At 35.9% G+C, this 24,258-nt stretch overlaps 1 protein-coding gene across 4 annotated transcripts in view; it reads left to right on the top strand.

Moving 5' to 3' along the window:
• FASTKD1 (FAST kinase domains 1) overlaps positions 1–21,271 on the top strand; it is a 35,084-nt gene extending 13,813 nt beyond the window's left edge. For all 4 annotated transcript variants that reach the window (XM_005676003.3, XM_005676002.3, XM_013969089.2 and 1 more), the window contains exons 6-15: positions 930–1,040; positions 1,779–1,910; positions 6,460–6,946; positions 8,144–8,258; positions 13,212–13,340; positions 14,041–14,172; positions 14,538–14,651; positions 18,841–18,979; positions 20,119–20,233; positions 20,773–21,271. In XM_005676003.3, the coding sequence (XP_005676060.1) occupies positions 930–1,040; positions 1,779–1,910; positions 6,460–6,946; positions 8,144–8,258; positions 13,212–13,340; positions 14,041–14,172; positions 14,538–14,651; positions 18,841–18,979; positions 20,119–20,233; positions 20,773–20,868 (1,570 nt within the window). In that variant the 3' untranslated portion in view covers positions 20,869–21,271. The remainder of the gene's footprint in view (positions 1–929; positions 1,041–1,778; positions 1,911–6,459; positions 6,947–8,143; positions 8,259–13,211; positions 13,341–14,040; positions 14,173–14,537; positions 14,652–18,840; positions 18,980–20,118; positions 20,234–20,772) is intronic.

The following is a 24,258-nucleotide window of genomic DNA, read 5'->3' as shown; positions in this document are numbered from 1 at the left end:
TGGCAGTTTTTTCTTGTCACCAAGTACTGTTAAAATCTCTTATGCCAGGGCAGAGACAGGGCAGTCTCTGACTTCAGGAAATTTTTATTCCACTTGGAAGTATAGAAATAGGAAATTGAAATATGTAAATACCATGACACATCAATATAGTTTATGAGTGTACTAAAAAATAGATATAGATAGTAATTGCTGTGGGCAGACAGAAAAGTGAGAGAAAAATGTGGATAAAATGGTTGGGGAAAAGCTATGGGGAGAAGCTGGGTTTGAAATACTTGATAAGGTTAGTGAAAAGGATGGTGTGGAACTATCCAGGATGAATAGAGAATTAGTTTGCCATGCTTTCTTCAGATTTCATATTTTGGACTTGCCTTCTAAACTATTCTAAAAGACACTTATATACTTATCACTGCACTACTTTGGATGATTTCAAAATTTACCATCTTTGTAAATTTTCAGTTTATAGTGTTATAATAAGTACTTAGTGTTAAGGTTTCTGTTAATATGTAGATACGGTGACTTCCTGGTCAGATCTTACTAAGTTTTAAAAAATTGGGGCAATACTGAAATATCAATTGCTTGCTCCATAGCTCTCTCCTACTGAATAATTTCATTGAATTATTGTATTTTATACCCAATGAAACCATACCTTATTTGAAAATCATTAATTAAAAACATTTTATTTATATTTTTTAAGAGTTTAAGATTATACTGAGGCCCTAGTTTCTTTGAAGAAAATACATTTTTCTTCATTTAATAATAATTTATGTTATCCCCAATTAGGTGGGGAGAAAATTAGAATTATATATTTAATCTATTTTTTAAATTTAGTTTTTGTTTATATTATTTCTATTTATTACCTAAGAACTGTTATTTATAAAAATTTAAAAAACTAGTCATTAATTTTCTAACATATTTTTCTTTGCTTCTAGACTTAAATCAACTATATTATTGATGTCAGAGGAGCTGACTGGCCAGCAGGCCCTGGCAGTGATGGGAGCAATGGAAGAGATGGAAAGCAGAAATTCACGTCTGATTAAAAAGTATACTTTCCTGAAATTTTCGGTGTTAAGTTTAGTCGACATTCATGAGTTGCTTATTTTTGAGAAAAAAAATTTTTTTCCTATAATCTTGGTTTTGAAGAAATAAATAATTAACATTTAAGTCACCGTTTATTTTCTAAATAATTTTTCAAAACAGGTTTTTAATTGTTTACAACATCTTTCATTTCATTTGCTGCTCTTCTTATTCTCAGGCAGAGGATTATAATCTAGGAAAGTGAAGAGCATAGAGCACAAGTGACTTCTTAAAAAGACAGTTTCTGTAGAACAGTTAACATCTATCTACATGAACTTGAATTGTTTCATACTATAGTTGTTACCTTGAAATCATACTGCAACATACTGGCTTTTTAAACTTGAGATTTAAGGAGAAACAAACATATGTGGTTCAGATTGTGTATATTTATTATTTCATTGTATATTATATATTCCTTTAAAAAATATTCCTTCTGCCCTGGTTCCTCCAGTTTATTGACTGTTTGCATTTTTCATTGCTTTTAAGCATCTCCATTAGAGGACCATACTGGATTTAAGGAAGATAAATCATTTTACATTTCTGTCGTCATCTTGAGACAGTTCGTCAAGAACAGAAAACCTTGGATCATTCATTGCTATTTCTCTAGCACAGAGCATGTCTGGCATGAAACAGCTCCTCAGTAAAAGTTTAATAATAGTACATGAGTAAACTGGTTATAATGCATGTTTTATCATTCTTTTTAGGATTACTTCAATTCTGCATAAACATTTGGATAACTATAAACCAGTAGAGTTGTTGAGAATAACTCAAGCGTTGACTTTTCTACATTTTCAAAGTAAAGAGCTTTTTGTGAGACTCAGAGAATTACTACTTAGGTAAGATTAAAATAGATGTGTTTAAGTCTTTCATTGTATAATCTAGCCTGTTTTGTTTAGTTATGTATAAGTTTAGTTATATAAAAGTTGTTGGAACTTTCGAAAACAGAAATGGGTAGATTATTATTAAAATTATTAAGACACTTATCTTGCTGCCTTGCCCATTCTGCCAGTGCTTGTGCTTGATATATTTTCAAATGGAAGTGAGGTCAGTGGGGTGATGAGAGCTCTAGGGCATGAACACATAAAACCAAGCCATTCTGCTTTCCTGCAGGAATGGACTAACCATCCATGAAAAGATTAGAGCTGCTGAAGAAGGCAAAGCTCCATTTAGGAGTACTCCCATTTGTAGGCCTTTAGTCTGCTTGCTTGCCTGTTTTAAGGAATAATTACAATTTAACTTATTTTAAAAGGTATTTATTTACTTTTGGCTGTGAGGGTCTTTGCTGCTGCCTGGGCTTTTCTCTAATTGAAGTGAGTGGGGGCTACTCTCTAGTTGTGGTGCACGGGCTGCTCATTGCGATGCCTCCTCTTGTTGCGGAGCACAGGTTCTGGACTCGCAGACTTCAGCAGTTGGGGCATGTCGTCTCAGTAGTTGCGGCTCTTGGGCCCTAGAGCTCAGGTTCAGTAGTTGTGGCGCACAGGCTCAAGTTGCTCCATAGCATGTGGGATCTTCCTGGATCAGGGGTCTAACCTGTGTCTCCTGCATTGGCAGTGAGTGAGTGAGTGAGTGAGTGAAGTCGCTCAGTCATGTCCGACTCTTGGCTACCCCATGGACTGTAGCCTACCAGGCTCCTCCCTCCATGGGATTCTCCAGGCAAGAGTAGGCAGGTGGACTCTTTATCACTGAGCCACCCGGAGGGTCCAAGGCATATTAAAATTTTAAATTTTAAAACTAAAATATGTGGTGGCAATGTTAGTAAAGTATGTTCATATGATTTTCCCTTTTATAATTAAAAAAATTTTGCATTTCTATGAACATAGCATTCCTGTTTCAACTAAGAAGTTATTCAGTTTTCCATTGATTTTTATTTTACTTTAAGATGGAGTGTTCCAATTAAAAATTTTGACTTTAAGGATCAAAATAATGACTTGAATGAAATTAAAACCAGATTAATCTTTTTCCTCCTCTGTTTTTCCCATACTAGTTTGATTTCTTACTGTGATTTTTGAAAGACTAGGCATGTGACTTTATGTTGTAATCAAGACTGACATATAATTGAAAATGATTTTTGCTGTAATAAAATGATATGCTATTATGGTTAAGGATTTGAACTGAGGAGTAAGAGGTAGCACTTTATCAGGTGAGAATTTAGCATAATAGATATGTTACAAGAAGGTTCACTGTTTTCTTAAATAGCTTTCTTATCAAGGTGATTAAGTACAGGATTGTTTCTTCGCTCCATATTTATTAATAACATCCACTTTCATATAGCCTCTGAATTAAGAATTTAATATAATTATGTTCTAAATTAGGTATCATAAACTGGCCCAGAGATATGATTTATTTGGTCAGTATAGTGTTTCTTAAAATAGTAAATTACACAATACTATTGGCCTACAGGTATGCTAACAGAAAAATAAGACAGGAGTGGGAGCATCACAGGAGATTTCACTTTATCGGTAATGTTTTGTTTACTCTATTAAAAAATTTGAAGCAGATATGGCAATGTTGAAGTTTAGTAATTCTGCATAGCAAGAGCCTCTACATACCTCTGTAGTTTTAAATTTAACCCTTCCCCCACTTCAGTGCAGGTTGTGCGAAGGAATACAATCTAGTTAAAATAGTTGACATAAATGTTTGTGTGAATATCTCCTGAAACTATCTGGGGAACCCAGGGAATTCATGTACTGGAATAATATGTTCTTTAAAAAAAAAAAAGATGATATATTAAACTCTATATAAAATAGACATATTCCCTCCTCTTGACCCTGCTCCCTTCTCTTTACTCCTTCCCCAGGCTAACTGTTGTCCCTGCTTCTAACTGCATGAATTAGTTTTGCCTGTTTAGTGCCTTGCTTCTTTTGTTTAACATTTTATTTATGAGATTTACCCAAGTGTTTGCTATATATTCTTATAAGAACGTAACATGTTTTTTTTAGTCTATTTTAATGTTGATAGATATTTGATTTATTTCCAGTTTTTGGCTATTATAAATACTGCTGTGGTGAACATCCTCATTTGTATCTTTTAGTGAACATATGTATACATCTCTGTGGGTATTTACTGAGGAGTATGATTGTTGATTATACACATGTTATAATATGTTCACCTTCAGCAGATCCTGCTAAATAGTTTTCTATTTTGTCTTCCTTTCTTTTTAACAGTTTCCCAACTAGGGATTGCACCCGGGCTACAGCAGTGAAACCCGGAATCCTAATCACTAGTCCACCAGGGAACTCTAATTAGTTTTCTGAAGTGACTGTACCAGTTTATTTACCACTAGCAAAATGTGAACATTCCTGTTTCTTGAGATCTTTACCAACTCTTGGTACATTTTTATTTTAGCCATGCTGGTAGGTTTGTGGTAGAACGTAAATAAACGCAATTGCATCTGTTGTGAGTTTTGAAATTTTAGGGAACACCATAAGGAAAGCATCAAGTGGAGTCCGGCATGTTTGTGTCTCTTGGAGGTTTATTTTCAGATTAGTATCACAAGACTGGCAAATACTGAGAGTTCCTACCCCTTGGGTCAATTCTGTAAACAGATACAACTCTGGAGGTCTTTTCTTTTCTTTATATAAAATAGCATATTAATTTTTTGTGGTTATAAGAATACAATACTCATTTAGTGCTTACTGAGTACCTACTTTGTGTCAGGCAGTGGGCCAGATATGTGAAAATCATTTTGATTGTAGTTTATAAGCATAATAATTGGGTGTTCACACTGTTGGGTGAGATGTGCTTCCCTCAGATCTGTTATGAGGTCAGCACGTGACCCATCTCATGTGAAAAAAAAAAAATCAGTTTGAAAACAGAAAAAAGTATAAAGGAGAAAATAGTCATTTGTAAGCCCTTTCATTTATGGTGAGCAGTTTGGTTTATTGTTTGGTTTATTTGCTTGTGGTGTGTATCGTCTATATGTTTTTCTCATAGTTGAGAATCAGGAACGTACAGCTTTGTGTTCCTCCTCCCATATGCTTAACGTTAACAGCATTTTCCTACATCATTTAAAGCTATTTGTAAATATTTTTAGTGATTGGATATTGCCCATCATACGACTGTATCATGATTACCTTAACTATTCCCCTTCCTGGGTGTGTAGACTGTTTTCAAATTTTAGCCACATTAAAAAATATGATGAATAATGTAACATAAAATCTTTGCCTTCATTTTAGATTTTTTTCTTAGGCTAGTTTACTAGACTAAGATTGATCATGTCAAATGATGTAATTACTTTTCAAGTTCTTAAGCTGTACTGCTAAATTACTTTCCAGAAATATTGCACCAACTTTTAAAATTTGCTATTAGTGAATGAGAAAGTCTGTATCAATATACCCTTGCTAGCCTTGAATATCATTATTATTTTAATATGCTAACTTAATATGTTTAAAAGTCAATCAGTTTTCTTTTAATTTATATTTGATCATCTCTTCCAGTACTTCTAAACTTAAAAGATGCTTTAAAAGCTCCCAGTTTTTAATTTGTATTTTAACAAATGCTGTCCTGGTGGTGGGTCTCTAAGCATAGGGATATGGGAAAGGAGGAGTAAAGAAGGGATTGTATGCTCTGTGTTTGTCTTTTTTGTCTGTTTTTTTTTTTTTTTAAAGGTTGGGCTTCTTATGTTGCAGAAGAAGGGGATCACTGTTATTGAGTGGTTACTCTTTGCCTGTTCTAGATCATACCAGCTTCTGACAGGTCGCATCCAGAAATTCAGTCCAAATTCTGTCTCTCGCAACAGCTCTGCAGACATTGTTCTAACGTTGACCTTTTGTTTGTCAGGGACTATGGTTTTATTTTTGCATAAAAAAATGAGGATATGCTTTAGAACATCTTACAGCTTCCCTTGACTTCCCTTAGTAAGGGAAACTTGTCATCTTTGAATTTATCTAACCCTTTTATTTATTTTCATTTATTTATTTATTTTTAGCTGTACCGGGTCTTGGCTGCTGTGCAGGCCTTTCTCTAGTTGTGGCAAGCAGGGGCTACTCTAGTTGTGGTACATGGGCTTCTCACTGCTGTGGCTTCTCTTGTTGTGGAGCATGGGCTTTCAGGGTGCAAGGGCTTTCGTACTTGCAGCATGTGGGCTCAGCAGTTGAGGCTCCCGGGCTCTAGAGCACAGGCTCAGTAGTTGTAGCACACAGGCTTAGTTGATCCAGGCATGTGGGATCTTCTGGACTAGGGATCGAACTCATCTCCTGCACTGGCAGGCGGATTCTTTACCACTGAGCACCAGGGAAGCCCCTAACCCTTTTCAAATTATATTTTAAAACTGCCACACCTATTAAGTGTAGTAATAATTATATATTCACGTTTTAATTCTTATAACTAAGCTTTGTTGCTGATAGATTCATTCTGTTCTTTTTATTTTTCCTTCTTTCTTTATAGTTATTTGAAAGTCAGTGTCATACCTAGTGAGATTTCCATCCTGGTCTATGCTCTTTCGATGCTTCCTTCTGCTCACCTGGACGAAGTGAGGATGTCTCAGATTGAAGCAGTTTTGCCACAGTGTGACCTACATGACCTGAATATTTTTGCAGCGTCTGTTTTAAGATGTATTCAGTATGATCACATGTATCTGGATAATATTCCTGGGAAACAGTTGAAAGTACTTCAAAAATTAGATCACTATGGTCATCAGAGACTACAAGAATGTAAAAGTTTGAATCTGTTATGGGAAGAAGTTAAATCTTTAAAAGGAGACTGGTTTGCTGATTCACTTCTTGAAGAAACAGTTGTTACCTTACAGCGTTTGATGGATGAAATTAATTACATCAATGTTGCAGGGATTGCATCTTTCATTTCTAGAACCAACTACCTCAGTACTTCACTACTTGATAAGATAGCCTCAGTGGTCCTTCAACAGATTGAAAAGGTGAAATTGAAATGTTGCATATTATTGTCGACTTCTAGAAGCATAAATGTTGATAATAAGTGCTTGAAGAGCTTGATTGGAATTTGAAGTTTAAAACTTAAGCTCTAGTTTCTGGTTAAATAATAATAGTTGTGTTAGGATAATGGAGATGTATGATTTTTGCTTTCTTTTTCTTATTTTCTATAATCCTGTGATACTTTTACTATTTAAAACTATTCAAAAGAGTAAGATAAAGGTGAAAACTGGGAAAATTGTAGGTCTTCACTGACTTTAGAATAATTGAATTGTCAGTGTGTCTTCTTACAGTTTAATTTCTGGAACTTGTAAAATGCTGTTTGTTTGTTTTTTAAATTAATTAATTTGCTTTTGGCTGTGCTGGGTCTTAGTGGCTTCATGGGCTTCTCTCCAGTTAGGGGCTACTCTCTAGTTGCAATGCATGGGCTTCCCATTGCAGTGGCTTCTGTTGTTGCTGGGAGCCCAAGCTCTGGAGTTGTGGCACATGGGCTTAGTTTTTCCATGGCATGTGGGATCTTCCCAGACCAGGGATGGAACCTGTGTCTCCTGCTTTGGCAGATGAATTCTTTACCACGGAGCCACCAGGGAAGCCCCAGTGATGCTTTTTGAATTATGTGAGAAAACAGTTGCTTGCAAAATCAGTTATATATATCAGAATATGGTTTTTACTTAGAAGACAGTATTTCTAATAAGTGAAAATAAAAAGTCTATCTTTTTGCCTAGCATAGTGCCTGCTGTTTATTAAGTATTGGATGAATGAACTTTAAAAAAAGAATGAAAGAAAAATGAAGTCTGATTATTATTATAAATTAGGAAGCTTTCTTATTATATGAAGAGTCTATAAAATGCACTTATATCATGGAAATTAGTGATACTGTCTTGTCATTTCAATGACTAAGGAATTCTGGAACAGAATTTTATACTTATAAAATCAATTTGAAACTTATCTGATTTATTTTTTTCTACATTAATATTTAGTTACTAGAGATTAGTGATGGAATTAAATAGATTATAGCCAGATAGAGAACTTATTAACAGTGATACATGTGTCATTTAACTGTGGGCATGTTCATTTAACTATAGGCTTGTTTGATAGAGTTCTACTTAGGATAATAATTAGGCTAAATTTTGTTTTGTTTTGCTGAGGTTTAAACAGTAATTTTTTTGTTCTATTTTTTACAGATTCATCCTTTTGCAATTCTTGCTATTATTCTTCCATTCAGCACCCTGAACTATGATCCACCTCAATGGGATGAATTTTTTGGAACTTGCATTCAACACCTTAATTCTTACTTAAGTAGGTATATTGTTTAGTCCTACATGGATGAGGAGGTTGGAGAATACTATTGCTGCTACTCTTAAGACATACTGTTTTTTAAAGGATAAAAAAAATATCCATGAGTTTTATACCTTCAAAAAAATGTTTTGGATCCATTTTTAAAAACTTTTTCATTATGATAAATGTCAAACTTGCATTAGAAAATAGAGACTTGAACAAGTAGCACTTGTGAACTCACTAGGTAGATTCAGTAATTGTTCACATTTTATCATATTTGCTTTATCGTTTCTCTTGCTCTCATTTTTTCTATGCCATTTCAAAGTAAGTTGTAGGCAATGTGACTCTATACATTTAATTGCTTAGACATACACCTTTTAAGAATAATGATCTCCTAAGTCACCACAATACTGTTCACACATAGAGAAAATTAATTGTCTCCTGGTATATAATATAGGGCTTCCCTGATAGCTCAATCAGTAAAGAATCTGCCCACAATGCAGGAGACAGGGTCGGAAGATCCTTGGATTAGAAGATCCTCTGGAGAAGGAAATGGCAACCCACCCCAATATTCTTGCCTGGGAAATCCCATGGACAGAGGAGCCTGGAGGGCTACTATTTATAGGGTTGCAAAAGAGTCAGACATGACTTAGAGCCTAAACAACAATATGTAATATACAATCTATTTTTAAGTCTCCCTCATTATTCCCAAAATACCTTATTTACAGTGATTTTTTTGGACACAGGATCCAAACAAGGTTCACTCATTCCAGTAGGTTATCTCTCTCTAACATTTTGCCAGATTTGCTCTGTGTGTTTGTGTGTGTGTGTGCTTGTGTATATGATGAACCACTGGAAATGCCAGCCCTAAATACTTCAGGTTATAAGGACATTCTCCTATGTAAACACAATGCCAGTATGACACTTAAGAAAATGAACAAGTACCGCTTACTACCTGGTATTAGTCACTCAGCCATGTCCAACTCTTTGTGACCCCATAGCCTGCTGTCCATGGGATTCTCCAGGCCAGAATACTGGAGTGGGTAGCCATTCCCTTCTCCAGGGGATCTTCCCAACCCAGGGATCAACCCCGCATCTCCTACATCTGCTGCATTGTGGGCAGGTTCTCTACCTTCCTAGCCAACTGGGAAGCTACTGCCTACTCAATCCATAATAAAAATTTCCCGATTGTCACCAAATTTTCTTTGATAAATTTTTTAAAGAAACTAATGTTGGGCTACATCACTTTCTCCCTATCTTTTTTTCTCTTGACATTTTTTTTTTCTAAAAGGGATTGGCCATTTATTATGGGTTGTGCCACATTCTGGATTTGTTTGAGTGCTTTCTTCTAACTTGCTCCTCCATCATCTGTATCCCTAGTAAACTGGAAGTTAGTTATAGATGCTTGGTTAGATTCAGAGTAAACATTTTCAGCAAAAAATGTTTTGTATGTGGAGCTGTATATCTGATATTTGTATCATTTCTGGAGACATATAACATTTGATTGTTTTTGTCAATTTTAATAGTTTTGGTTTCTTTTAAATAGAAAACAAATATTTCTTAAGGTCCTTTATAGACATTTATTAATTGTGAGAAAGGTTGTTGCTCTGGTGCTGATTATTATGTCTCTTCCCTGATGGCTCAGAGGTTAAAGCATCTGCCTCTAATACAGGAGACCTGGGTTCGATCCCTGGGTTGGGAAGATCCCCTGGAGAAGGAAATGGCAACCCACTCCAGTATTCTTGCCTGGAGAAGCCCATGGACGGAGGAGCCTGGTGGGCTACAGTCCATGGGGTCGCAAAGAGTCGGACACGACTGAGCGACTTAACTTCTTCTTAAAAAGTCTAAATAGTGTTTTAGTACCAGAAAAAAGGTGGAATAGAAATATTCCTTCCTACTACTGGCCTTAGCAGAAGCAGTATGTGAGGACAGCAAAGACAGGAAATTATTTTTTTCTTTTCATTTATTTTGGTCCTGCATTCTATTTGTTTCTATTTGGCCTTAAAGAAAAAGGCTTTATGGGGCTTCTCTTCTCAGACTCATACTTCTTGCATGTCAGGATAACGTGAGAGTTTTAGAGGTGAAATGTCTGGCTCAGTAGTTACTGCTTTTTCAGTCAGTATTCACCAAGTACTTACTGTCAGGTGGTCGTTAGTCGCTGGAGATATAGGAGAGAGTAAAAACCAGATAGACTTTACCATCATGGAGTTTGCTTTCTGGCGGGTGAAACTGCTGTACATAATCAGCAAGTTCATAAGCTCAAATGGTGATAAGAATCTAGCAGTACTAGAGCAGGGCAGGTATGTAGGATGGAGGATAGTGAGGCGGGCCAGGTGGAGTAAGGAGATGTCATTGACCGTGGATTGAATGAAGTGAGGGAGTGACCCATGCCCACAGTTGGAGAGGAGCATCCCAGGGTAAAGAAAAGCAAGTGCAAAGGGCCATGAGGTGAGAACATGCTTCATTTCTTTTTCGGAACAGCAGATTCAGTGTGGCAGGAATGGAATGAGGGAGACCAGGTTGATAGGAGAAGAAACTGGCTTTCCTCAGAACTTTTTGCTGTGCCTGGAGAGTAAGAAATACTCATTCTGTTATCCAAGCAACAAATACTTGACTGAGAGCTTCTGTGTCCAGCGTAAGATGTTAGGCTCTATTTTATGGTGTGTTTCTCTAGGCTTATAGACCTCTAGTTAGTCTGTGTGAGACAGTATAAATATATTAATGATGTCAGTATGATGTTCATGGACTTTGGTACATTTTTTGTAGGATCTGTGTGCCAGATAGTATCTGACCTATTTTTGTGTCTCTAATAGACAAGTAAATGCGACTGTGACATGTGTGTGTTTATTCATGTACAGATGTATGCATGTGTGGCATTCGTATATACTCCCCTTTTAGTAATTGGAACTATTCATAGAAAGATGAGACTTGAAACTGAAAGGTGAGACTTTGCATATGCTTTCTTGGTTGTTCAGTTGTGTGACAACAACCAGAAGGAAATGAAAGTACATTCTTTTTTTTTTCTTCAAATAAGGGATATAAGAGATGAGAGTTTGAGAAGTACAGCTTTGATTTTTGAAGATTTTACTGTGAAAATGATTGCAAAATTCTTAGAGACCTAAAGCAGAATTTTAAGTAATTTATGGAATGATACTTTTCTTTATTTTAAATAAACATTAGTTTTGACAGATCAGTTTTGCTGGTAGAGATCATCACGTAACCTTGTTTGTGACTTGATCTTGCTTTATTAAATAAACTCAGCAAAACAATTGGAAGATTTAACATCTGTTTTTTGTCATTTGAAAGAACATTTGCTGCTAAAGATGCATTTTAGGTGATCCCTTCCCTCTCATCAGAAATGTCTTTTGACAGAGAAAGACAAATATCAATATCAAAGACAAATATCAAAACAGATATCACCATGTGATATCACTTATATGGGTAATCTAAAGTATCATACAAATGAACATATTGACAAAACAGGAGCAGACTCGTGACACAGAAAACTAACTTACAGTTGGTTACCAAAGGGGAAAGGGATGGGAGGGATAAATTAGGAGATTAGGATTAGTGGATAAAAACTACTATATATAAAGTATATAAACAAGTTCCTACCATATAGCACAGGGAACTGTATTCAGTGTCTTGTAATAAACTATAATGAAAAAGAGTATGAAAGAAGAGAATATATGTATATGTTCTCTTTTTAAAAAAAAATATATATATAACTGAATCACTGTGCTGTACCTCAGAAACTAACACAACATTGTAAATCAACTATACTCCAATAAAAAATTAAAAAGAAAGAGAGAGACAAAGGAAATTCCTCTTGGATGAAGCAAATCAGGTAAATAACTGCAAGCCTTGTACTCTGGGATGCACAGTGTGGTGCTGGCTGACCTATAGGGAAGAGGTGCTAGATGAGACCTGATCTTCGCACATGTCTGTCCTCCGCCTGGGGGTCTGAGAGCCCTAGAACGCAGCATAGCACAGCAGTTCAGACTCCAGAGCTGGACTCTCCCAAGTTAAATCTCACCCTCCACTAGCCAGTCATGCTGAGGCATGTCATTAAACTTCTCTGTGCTTCAGTACAGTTGGTTTATAAAGTGGAGATAATAATCATTCCTATTGTACGCTAAAATGAGGTTTTAAATGAGGTAATATTTGTAAAGTGCTTAGAATGATTCCCCACACAGGCTGAGCAATATTATCATCAGTATATAGAGAATGGTGGCCTTTCTTACTTTTACATACTTTACTGACCTTTTGTTTCCTTTTTTTCCCCCCATTATATATAGGAGTTTTTACTGAAAAACAAAACCAAAAACAAACACGTGTACTTGAACATCAAAAGTTATTGTTAATCACAGAAACAGACATCTCAAGTTAATGATTTTCGTGCTTTTCTATGTGTGGTAAAATATAAGAGCCTGGCTCACTGAAATTTTTCCTTTGATATGAATCTTAACTACCTAGGGCCAGTGTCCTATGTTTCTGAATTCCCCTCTGGGTGCACCATTGTAGGTGGTTGCAGTGGCTGATGGCTTGGTAGTATGACCTTTTGTTTCCAATCTTTCTCTTTTCAAGGCAATTTAAAGACTTTTATTGGAAGTATAATAATAATGCAGACATGTTTATACATCGTTTATATATATATACATGTATACACACACACACACATATACATAGTATATGTGGACTTAGAGAAATTGAATCATGTAAGAAATCAGTACCCAGATCAAAAAAATAGAATATTATCAAGAGCATGGTAACCTTCCTGGCTTTCTTTTCTATTCTTCCTCCACCCAAAAGTAACCACTTTACTACCATACTTACCTGTGACAGTATAGGTTAATTTTGTCAAGGTTGTGTTCGTATCATTTTTAAAAAACCTGGTTTTACTGAATAAATTATGTATTTACATGTATGTGAAGCAGCTGTACATTTTAATTTTTTTTCTTAATTTTGTTTTAGGTGTATTGGATCCTCTCGTGTTAGTGTTTCTTGGTTACTCTTTGGCCACGCTTCAGTATTTTCCAGAAGATCTATTGAAGACAATTTTTAACATCAAATTCTTAGCCAGATTAGATTCTCAACTTGAACGTATGTATCAACAATTTAATTTACTACATTATCACTTATATTTAAATCCAAGTTTCAGCTCTGCCTACCTACTTAAAGCATTTAAATGTTCATACTGATTTTTTTCTCTTTAGTATTGTAGAATATAGAACAGTATGAAATAGAAAATGAAAGATTATTCATAATCTTACCACCAAGTGAAACTACCACTTTTAATATTTTAGAATGTTTCTTTTATGTCTCCTGCCTTCATATATATACGTTGATATATCTATATGTTTTAAGACAAAATTTGAATTATATATATATTCACTTTTGTCTGTTGCCTTTTATCATTGAACTATATTTTGAAAGATTTTCCATGCCATTATATATTTTTTTGATGTCATTGTTTGTTTTTTGTTTGTAGAATCTGGCATTGTCCTCATCTTTGTTTCCTTAGGATAAGTTGCTAAATGTGGAATATTAGGTCAATGAATATTCTTTGGCAGTATTTTTTTAAATATGGTTTTAACATTCATAATTAGGGAGAACAACATAGATGTTGGTCCTAATGATCCCATTGAGTGTAATAATTTAAAAATATAGAACATATATATACAAATGAAATGATTTTATAATATGAAAAGAAAAGTTACAGACATTAATGGGATAAATGAATGTGAAAAATGAATTGTCTTTGCTGAGTTCAAAGTCTATTAATGTATTTTTAAAATTTCAGTTATATGTTCATCTCTAAATATGACGGTCCAATTTCGTCTTATGGAATTAAATAGAGCAGTCTGCTTGGAATGTCCTGAATATCAGATTCCATGGTTTCATGACCGCTTCTGTCAACAACACTATAATAAAGGTTTGAGTTTTCTTTGGGTCAGAAAGTAAAGTTTAATTCTAAAGCACATTATTAGGTAGTGCACTGTTTTTATTGTTTAACCTATCATGACACCAGAATTCCAAAGTGCCATAATTTGTTTAATGGAAACATTTTGTAGATGAAATTTGTGTTGTAAAAATTTCTTAATATTTAGGACACTAAACCTCTTTTGGGAGAGAGCCAAAGAACTTATATTGAATTTAATGTCATTGCATATGGTATTATTAATACAGCAAGGCTCTTGTTGGAAATATTAATTTTTATTTTTTAGTTTATAGATGTGAAATGATTTTTGTTCAAAAACTGATTATTTTAAGTGAGCTAATTGTTTTTATTTCATGAAGATTTTGGCAGCATGAATGGAGGACAACAGCAGATTTATAAAATGTTAGCAGAGGTACTGGGAGGAATCAATTTTGTGAAAGCCTCTGTTCTTACACCTTATTACTATACAATAGGTAAGTCTTTCGTAGGTTATTAACAATTTTCAGGAAATCAGACTAAATAGAGTCATCTCATCAGTTGGAATTTTAAAACTTTAAAAAAGTTATTTCATTATCTTGAAAATTTTCAGAGAATTCCCTGGTAGTCCAATGGTTAGGACTTTGTGCTTCCACTTGTAGGGAGCATAGGTTTGATCTGGGCTGGAGGAAGCAGAAGCTGGAATCAAGATTGCCTGGAGAAATATCAATAACCTCATATAGGAAGATGACACCACTCTTATGGCAGAAAGTGAAGAAGAACTAAGGAGCCTCTTGATGAAAGTGAAAGAGGAGAGTGAAAAAGTGGGCTTAAAGCTCAACATTCAGAAAACGAAGTGGCATCTGGTCCCATCACTTCATGGGAAATAGATAGGGAAACAGTGGAAACAGTGGCTGACTTTATTTTTCTGGGCTCCAGAATCACTGCAGATAGTGATTGCAGCCGTGAAATTAAAAGACGCTTACTCCTTGGAAGGAAAGTTATGACCAACCTAGATAGCATATTCAAAAGCAGAGACATTACTTTGCCAGCAAAGGTCCATCTAGTCAAGGCTATGGTTTTTCCAGTAGTCATGTACGGATGTAAGAGTTGGCCTATAAATAAAGCTGAGTGCCGAAGAATTGATGCTTTTGAACTGTGGTGTTGGAGAAGACTCTTGAGAGTCCCTTGGACTGCAAGGAGATCCAACCAGTCCATCCTAAAGGAGATCAGTCCTGGGTGTTCATTGGAAGGACTGATGTTGAAGCTGAACTCCAATACTTTGGCCACCTGATGCAGAGAGCTGACTCATTTGAAAAGACCCTGATGCTGGGCAAGATTGAGGACAGGAGGAAAAAGGGATGACAGAGGATGAGAATGTTGGATGGCATCACCGACACAATGGACATGGGTTTGAGTGGACTCCGGGAGTTGGGGATGGACAGGGAGGCCTGGTGTGCTGCGATTCATGGGGTTGCAAAGAGTCGGATGTGACTGAGTGACTGAACTGAACTGAACTGAACAGGAAACTGGGATTATTATGTCCCAAGCCCATTGTATTGCCAGTTCATAATTGTATTAATACCTTATGTTGTCAAGTAGCTTATTTTTATGTGAAAATATATGTCATTAAAAATCAAGATTTAATTGGTAATATTTGTATATAAAGATATGGTATAATGAATACAATTGTATGATTACCATTTAGTACCATTTAATACAATGGTATGATTACCATTTAGTACCACTTAGTACAATGGTACTAAGATTGGGAAGAAAACACTTACTTATATGATACATAACATATGCTTATAGAGAAGGGACAGATAACCTAAAAAAGGAAAACCACACATGATACAACCACTGTTTACTTTTGATGTCTGTTTTTCTCTTTCTGGCTTTTTTTTTTTTTTTTTTTCATTTTTAATGACATTTGTTTTCTTTCTAAATTTTACAAGGAGTTCATGTGTACAAGCATTATGTATCTAAAAAATTCTGATTTTTTAAAACCAAAATGACTTTTTATAGTATGTAACTTTAAAAGTGAAGTGAAAGTGACAGTCGCTCAGTCGTGCCTTGCTGTGACCCCATGGACTGTGGTAGTAGTCCATGGAATTCTCCAGGTCAGAATACTGGAGTGGGTAGCCTTTCCCTTCTCCAGGCGATCTTCCCAACCCGGGGATCAAGCCCAGATCGCCTTCATTGCAGGCAGATTCTTTACCAGCTGAGCCACAGGGAAGCCCAACTTTGTTTATATATTGTGAATATTTTTTCTATGTCAGCAAATATACATTATTTTTAGTAACTGTATATATTTCATTGAATGAGTATGCTATAGTTTACTAAGGTTTTTTGCTGTTCTGTGCATCTCTCAAACAATGCTGTAATTTCATATAACAACAATAATAGTAACTGATACACTCACATATTGATTATTATGTGAGACGTTATTTAATTATTCTATTTATTTTAAAATTGTATTTATTTATTTATTTTTGGCTTCCTGGGTCTTTGTTGCTGCACGGGCTTTTCTCTGACTGTGCTGAGCATGGCTACTCTCTAGTTGCAGTGTGTGCGCTTCTTATCGCAGTGGCTTCTCTTGTTGTGAGCACAGGCTCTAAGAACAGGTGGGCTTAGTAACTGTGGTACATGGGTTTAGTTGCTCTGTTGCATGTGGGATCTTCCCACACCAAGGATCGAACCAATGTCTCCTGCATTGGCAGGCAGATTCTTTACCACTAAGCTACCAGGCAAGCCCTTAAGTACTTTATATATAATAAGCTTATTATATCCCCTTAAGTTTTGCAAATACTGTATTTTTATAGATGAGGAAACTGAGGCCCAGAGACATTGTTTGCCCAAGGTTATATAGCTGGCAAATGGCAAAGCCAGAATGACTTATGCATTCTAGCTCCAGAATTCATTCTCTTAAAAATGAGAAAAGTATATTTCATGTTTCATAATTAACTTGAAGATGCTTCAGTGCCTCAGTTTCCCTTAAGAATAGGTAATTAAATCCACTCTTCTTTTTCATTCCTTGTTTCTTTTTTCATTTCTCTTTTTTTCTTGGTTTAAATACTTTTATCATTGTTTTTATTATGTGAAAAATTTCATATATATACAAAAATAGAATAGTATAATGAACCCTCATCCAGCATTAAAAATGGTCAATACTCACTAACCAGAATCCCACCTGATCCTTTCCAAACAAATCACAGATAATATATCATTTCAGAATGTATATCTAAAAGGATATATAACCATAGTGCCATCATTTTCATCTCTACAACTGTTCACAATAATTTCTTAACATTATATTGCTTATCAACATTTAAGTATCTCCATTATCTTGTATATGTTGTATCTTACTGTTTGTTAAAATTGGAATCCAAATTTTACCTTTGGGTGATCTGTCTTTTTAAGTTCTACCTTTCTGTCTTTTTTCCCCTTACAGTTTATTTATTGAAAATAAGTTATTTGTTTTTTCATATTTTGAACTTTTCCAGTTGCAGTTCTGTGATGTCATTCAACATGTTCCTGCATCCCCCATTTTTCCTATAAACCAATAGTTAGATCTAGAGGTTTGACTAGATTAGTCAGCTAGGTTAGTTTGGGGACAGTAGTGGTGGTTTTTTTTTGCCAGCTCTTTCATAAGTGATATGTGCTTACTGCATCTTATCATAAGACATACAATTCTAGTTGTCTTACTATTATTATATTAAGATTCATCAGTGTGTTTGCAGGTCATCAGTGCATCCATTAGGAAGTTTGCTCCTCAGCTTGTCACCTAATGATTTTAGCAGCCATTTAAATTATTATTTAAATGCATCATTCATCAGGGGTAGCAAAGTAGTGATATTGTGCATCTATCATTTCTTCTGCATTTATTAGCTGGAATTTGTCTAAAAAGAACTTTCCTATGTCAGCTGTTTAGTTACCCGGTATACAGTTCATACAGGAAAGACAGGATGCTTGCCTGGATCTTTGTCTTTGCTAATTTTCTGATGAGTTGGTTTAGCTTCTTAGACTGTGAACAAGAGGTTTAAAGGGATTGAGATAAAACTTCTTAATGTGATTTGGCTTGAAGTGAAGTGAAGTCGCTCAGTCGTGTCCAACTGTTTGTGATCCCATGGACTGTAGCCTACAAGGCTCCTCCATCCATAGGATTTTCCAGGCAAGAATGCTAGAGTGGGTTGCCATTTCCTTTTCCAGGAGATCTTCCCAACCTAGGGATCGAACCTGAGTCTCCCGGATTGCAGGCAGATGCTTTACCGTCTGAGCTACCAAGGAAGCTGTGATTTGGCTTAGTGCAGTGCTAATTATAGCCCTCGTGCTAACCAATAGTTTGGTAATACTTGCTGGTTGATTTTTATTGACTGACTTCAAAGATCATATAATAAGTTGGATAGGGACTTCCCTGGCAGTCCAGTGGTTAAGACTCTGCACTTCTACTGCAGGGGACATGCATTCTATGCCTGGCAGGGGAACTAAGATCTCACATGCCACACAGTGTGGCCTAAAAAAATAAATGGAATAATTAGAGAGGATAATTAGAGAGGTACCTCATTCTTCATGTTTGTGAGTGTGTGTCTTTATATACATGTGTAAATATTTAAGATATATCTTAAAATTTTACCTATAAGAATTTACCTGATTCATATTGTTGGTTCCTGTGCTTCCTTATAGACTTTGAGTGTATCTTGGATAAAAGGAGAAACCCTCTTCCTTATGGAAGCCATAATACAACTTTGGAAAAACTGCCAAAAATACACTTGGAATCAAATACGCAAATAGCTGGATCAAGACTGCCACCAGGAGCTGAAAAGTAACTTTCTTTTAGCTTCAGATTTTATTATCTAAATGTTAAATTTGACACAACTTAATGAGCTCAACTATCAAGGATTGTTTATAGTAGAATATACCCCTCATATATGTCACAAATTCTACCTACATACCCTTGCTTTTGTTGTGCTTTCTGCCTGAATCTCCATCCTTCACTGTCCAAAGCTGAGCAGTCTCTAAAGCACTAACCTTCCCATTGTCTTCATTGGAAATAAATAGTATCTTCTTCTTTGAACCTCCTATGCCTCTATACTTTTCTGAAAAGCACACAGCTGCTTCCCGCACTGAATTACAGTTATATGCTGTATATCTTACGTTCTTTGTTTGACTATTTGTTGTTCAGTTGCTCAGTTGTGTCTAACTCTTTGCAACCCCATGGGCTGCAGCATGGCAGGCTTCCCTGTCCTACACTATCTCCTGGAGTTTGCTCAAATTCCTGTCCATTGAGTCGATGATGCCATCCAACCATTTATCTCATCCTCTGTCACCCTCTTCTCCTCCTGCCCTCAATCTTTCCCTGTATCAGGGTCTTTTCCAATGAGTCAGCTCTTCGCATCAAGTGGCCAAAGTACTGGAGCTTCAGCTTCAGCATCAGTCCTTCCAGTGAATATTCAGGACTGATCTCCTTTAGGATGGACTGGTTGGATCTCTTTGCAGTCCAAGGGACTCTCAAGAGTCTTCTTCAGCACCACAGATCAAAAGCATCAATTCTTCAGCATTTAGCCTTCTTTATGGTCCAACTCTCACACCTGTACATGACTGCTGGAAAGATCATAGCTTTGATTAGATGGACCTGTCAGCGAAGTGATGTCTCTGCTTTTTAATATGTTTGACTATAAGCTGTGTCTTTTTTATTTTTATGTCTCTCAGTACCTTACATATGGTAGATGAATAATAAATATATGCAGGACAGAGAAACACAGATGAAAGCATATAGATACTATAATTTGGTTTAATCTAATGAAGAGGATTACCTGTCATTAATAACTAAATATAAAAATAACTTCGTATACTCAGTTGGCTTTTTTAGTTCATAAGGATACACCCTTGTTTCTGAAATGTTTGTAATTACTCATTTTCTCACTTTAATTTCAGAAGTAAATATTTATTTTTCTTACATAGGATTGCTTTGGAATTTTTGGATTCAAGAGCATTTTGTAGAAACATCCCTCATTTAAAAGGAAAATCTGCTATGAAAAAACGACATTTGGAAATTTTGGGCTATCATGTGATTCAGGTATGAAATACTTATATAATTCAGCCTCCAAAAACCCCGAGACATTGGTTTTACATGTATCCTCTTTTAAGGTGAAAGTTATAGATTTACCTTTTTTTTAATATTAAGAAGAGCTATATTAAAATATCTCTGAAATAGAATACTCTCCATTTTTTTTTTGAAGAGCAAATAATCAGTTTTTAAATTGTCTCTAGACGATCTCTTGATTTTTATATTTATCTTACAATGAAGAGAGGCTCTATGGAGATGGATGGAGTTATAAGAGAAAAAGGCTAGTGTATAAATATAAGACAGTCACATAAGAAAAAGTGTCCATTCTTGCTATTGTAGGAACTAGGAGCATGAAAGCTTTGAGGCAGAGAAGGGTCTTCCAGCTGTTGTCATGGAGGACAACCTTCCAAAAAGGGTTCAAAGGCTATGCTTATGTAAACTAACGTCTTGGGGTCTTACAGCTCTTTTCAGTATTCTTAGAAGCCTTCCCTGGTCTTTTTCGTTGTTGCTTTCGCGCTTTCGTTTAGACTACAGTACTTATTTTACAGATCCCTCATTTCGAATGGAACTCCATGGCACTGTCAACAAGGGATGCTCGAATGGACTACCTGAGAGAACGGATATTTGGAGAAGGCAAATCATGATTGTAGCTTTTACTGAAAATTAGTTATCATGTTGTGTCATATTTGGACTGAATTTAATTAAGTGGCTTGACTCAATTAAAAAGTAATCATGTAGAACTGACTGATTTCTAGGTCAATTGAATATTAAAATTAACAGACATTTTACAATTGAGTATTTTCTCTACTGTCTAGTTGGGAAACTTTAAAATTCTTAATGTAAAAGACATGTAGCTTTTAGGAAACTTAAATAGTTTGCTGTTCATTCTTTGAGTGCATATTATGTGCCAAGAACTGTTTTATTTTTTATTTTGTTTTAATTATTTTTTGTTCCAAGAACTATTTTAGATACTGGGTATACTGGAGTTAGTACAGTATATCTTTCATGGATTGAGTTAAACACAATAAATTAACACAGTTTGTTATATCAATATCTTAGATGATATTAAAAACTGTAGAGAAAAATTTGAACCTTGGTGGGGGAGTGATAGGGATATTGTGGGTGGGTGTAATTTACATAGGGTAATCTGGGAAAGGCTCACTGAGGTGATATTTGAGTCAAGACATAAGGAGTTATCTGGGAGTGGAGAACTCTAGGCAGAAGCACCAGTAAGTGCAAGTATTCCTGGCATGTTTGAAAATAAAAGGAATCTACCGTGGCTGGAGCTCAAGTGGGAGTTGGAGGTTAGAAGTATATGAAAGGGTAAGATTGATAACAGTGTCAAATATATACTACCTCCTGGCTACCCTGAGATAAGAGGCCATTGGAGAGTTCCTAGTAAAGAAATAAAAACTCGTATTTTCACTGGATCACTTTTGCTACTCTGTTTAGCTGATGAGAAAAAACTGCAGTGGGGCAACTGTATAAGCAGGGAAATCCATTAAAAGATGATTGCAGTAATCCAGACAAGAAGTGACTTGGAGAGAGTAGTAGCAGTGGAGGTAACGAGAAGTTGTCAGTTTTTTAATGTATTTTGAAGGCAGAAGCAACATCACTTGCTCACTGATTGGATAATGAGGTATGAGAGAAAGGAGTCAAAGATAATTCTAAGTTCTTGTCCGGAGCATCTAAAAGGATGCCATTGCCATTGACAGATTGGGAAGTCTATGAAAAAAGGAAGGGGGTGGGGTAGGAGAAGATCATGGGTTTGGTTTTAGACATATAGAGTCTGTGATACCTTTTAAACATCTAAGAGGAGATATCAAGCAGGCAATTCAGTAAATGAATTTGGAGGTCATGGGAGTGGTCCAGGCCTTAGTTATACATTTGTCAGGTGACAGCAGTTTTTAATGTGATGAGAGATGATGGAGTCGCTAAAATGTGATTAGAAGAGAGTGTGAATGGAGGAGAGGTCTGAGGATTGAAGTCCTGGGCCCCCAACATGAAGTCAAGAAGAAGAGGAAGAGCCAGATGCTGCTGATGGTTCAGGTAAGATGAGGACTGGGCAGTGTCCATTAAACTTAGCAACATGCAAATCATTGTTAGCCTTGAAAAGAGTACGTTTGGTGAAGTGGTGGGTATGAAAGCTTGACTGCTTCAAGAAAAAGTGGGAGGAGATAGTTTTCTTACAAATGGAAGCAAAGAAAGGGGGTCGTAGCTAAGGGGAAAGTAGACCCATCTTTTAAAAACTTTTGTTTCATTTATTTAAAAACTGTTTCTGTTTATTTATTTTGGGGTCTTCATTGCTGTGAGGGCTTTTCTCTAGTTGCGGTGAGCAGGGGAATACTCTCTAGTTGCAGTGCCTGGGCTTCTTATTGCCGTGGCTTCTCTCGTGGGGCTCTAGGGCATGCAGGCTTCAGTAGTTCTGGCATACAGGCTTAGTTGCTCTGTGGCATGTGGGCTCTTCCCAAACCAGGGATTGAACCTGTGTCTCCTACAATGGTGGGTAGATTCTTTACCACTGAGCCACCAGGAAGCCCCCAAAGTAGGCCAATCTTGACCTGGTCTGATCCCATACATTTTGAGGGAATAATGATTTTCTTTCTGTCTTATGTTTATTTTATAACACAGTTACTAAGAGCCTACTGTGTGATAAACTCCCTACCTTATTCCAAGAGTTATATATGTGTGTTTAGCAGAAAGCCATATTGTAACTACCCACAGGCTACTTGGTGGGGGTGCAGGTCATTGGCCATCTGAAACTTCATCTTCTAACTCTGTGACCCTCTAAATTCATCCTGTCCCAAAACAAGTTGTTAGCCAGAGTGCCTTGAATCTTAAGCATAGCTTTTAAACATGTGACCTGCATGTGTTTTGGCCCATTGATATTTAATTTAGGCTTAGTTGAAGTACTTGTTTAAAATATCCAATTATTGTGCATGATTTGAGCTCCAAAATGTGAACTTTACAGAACCTTTGAAAAACAGAATCAGAATTGGAAGCAAATGAAAAATGTCTCCTTGTAACCCATCTCCCTCACTTTGAATTTCCTCATGATATTCATTTGTGTTTGCTGAAATCCTGTTCTAAGAGCTTGTTATCCACATTCATGAGTGTTTTATTTCCTAAGCAAATGATTATAGGAACTAAACCCCCAAGTAGGTTGAAATATCTTACTGTCCAACTTTTAGAATTAAATCATTAAGCTGATGAGGGTTATAAGTGGTTTCCTTTGGATATAAATTAAAACCCAGTTTTTGTATGATTAATATATTCATACATGGAAATCTTGATTAAATGACCCTTAAGGTACCATCTGACTTCTCATGTACATCTCTTACTTCTCTTTCTCTAGGCTGCCTGATGCAAATGGTTTTATGTCCTTATATTTCTGTTTGATGATTTTTCTATCTAAATAACTTTGGTTGTTATAAATAAAAGTGTCCCTTTTTTTTGATTGAGTTATATATTCCATAAAATCCAACTTTATATAGTCAGTTTTTAGTATACTCACAAGATTATGCCACCAACACCACTACCTAATTCTAGAACAGTTATTTATTCTAGAATGTCATCACTACCTAATTCTAGAACAGTTATTTATTCTAGAACATCATCCCAAAGCATTGTTTTTACAACTTAATCTCATGTCTACATAGATCAGCACTCTCCCCCACAAAGTAACCACTATCATGCTTTTATAGTAGACTTCCCCTTAATAATTCTATCACCACCATCATGTTCTTATAGTAAAGACTTTCCCTTAATAATTCTGTCACCCAAGTTTGCATCTCTAGACATCATAATTTCCCACCCCTACCTTATTTTTCTCTACCTAATCTTTAAAAACATTCTTTTTTTGCATTTTAATTTTTTTGCCCACACCATGCAGCATTCAGGAAGATCCTCAACCATGGATCGAACCCCAGACCCCTGCACTGGAAGTGCAGAGTCCTAACCACTGGACTGCCAGGGAAGCCCCTCCTACCCCAGCTTTTAAGTCTGTCTTAATCTATTAGCATCTCTCCTTCTTA

Source organism: Capra hircus, chromosome 2, assembly GCF_001704415.2.
Source record: "Capra hircus breed San Clemente chromosome 2, ASM170441v1, whole genome shotgun sequence".
Lineage (NCBI taxonomy): Eukaryota > Metazoa > Chordata > Mammalia > Artiodactyla > Bovidae > Capra > Capra hircus.
This window is presented reverse-complemented; position numbering and strand designations above follow the sequence as displayed.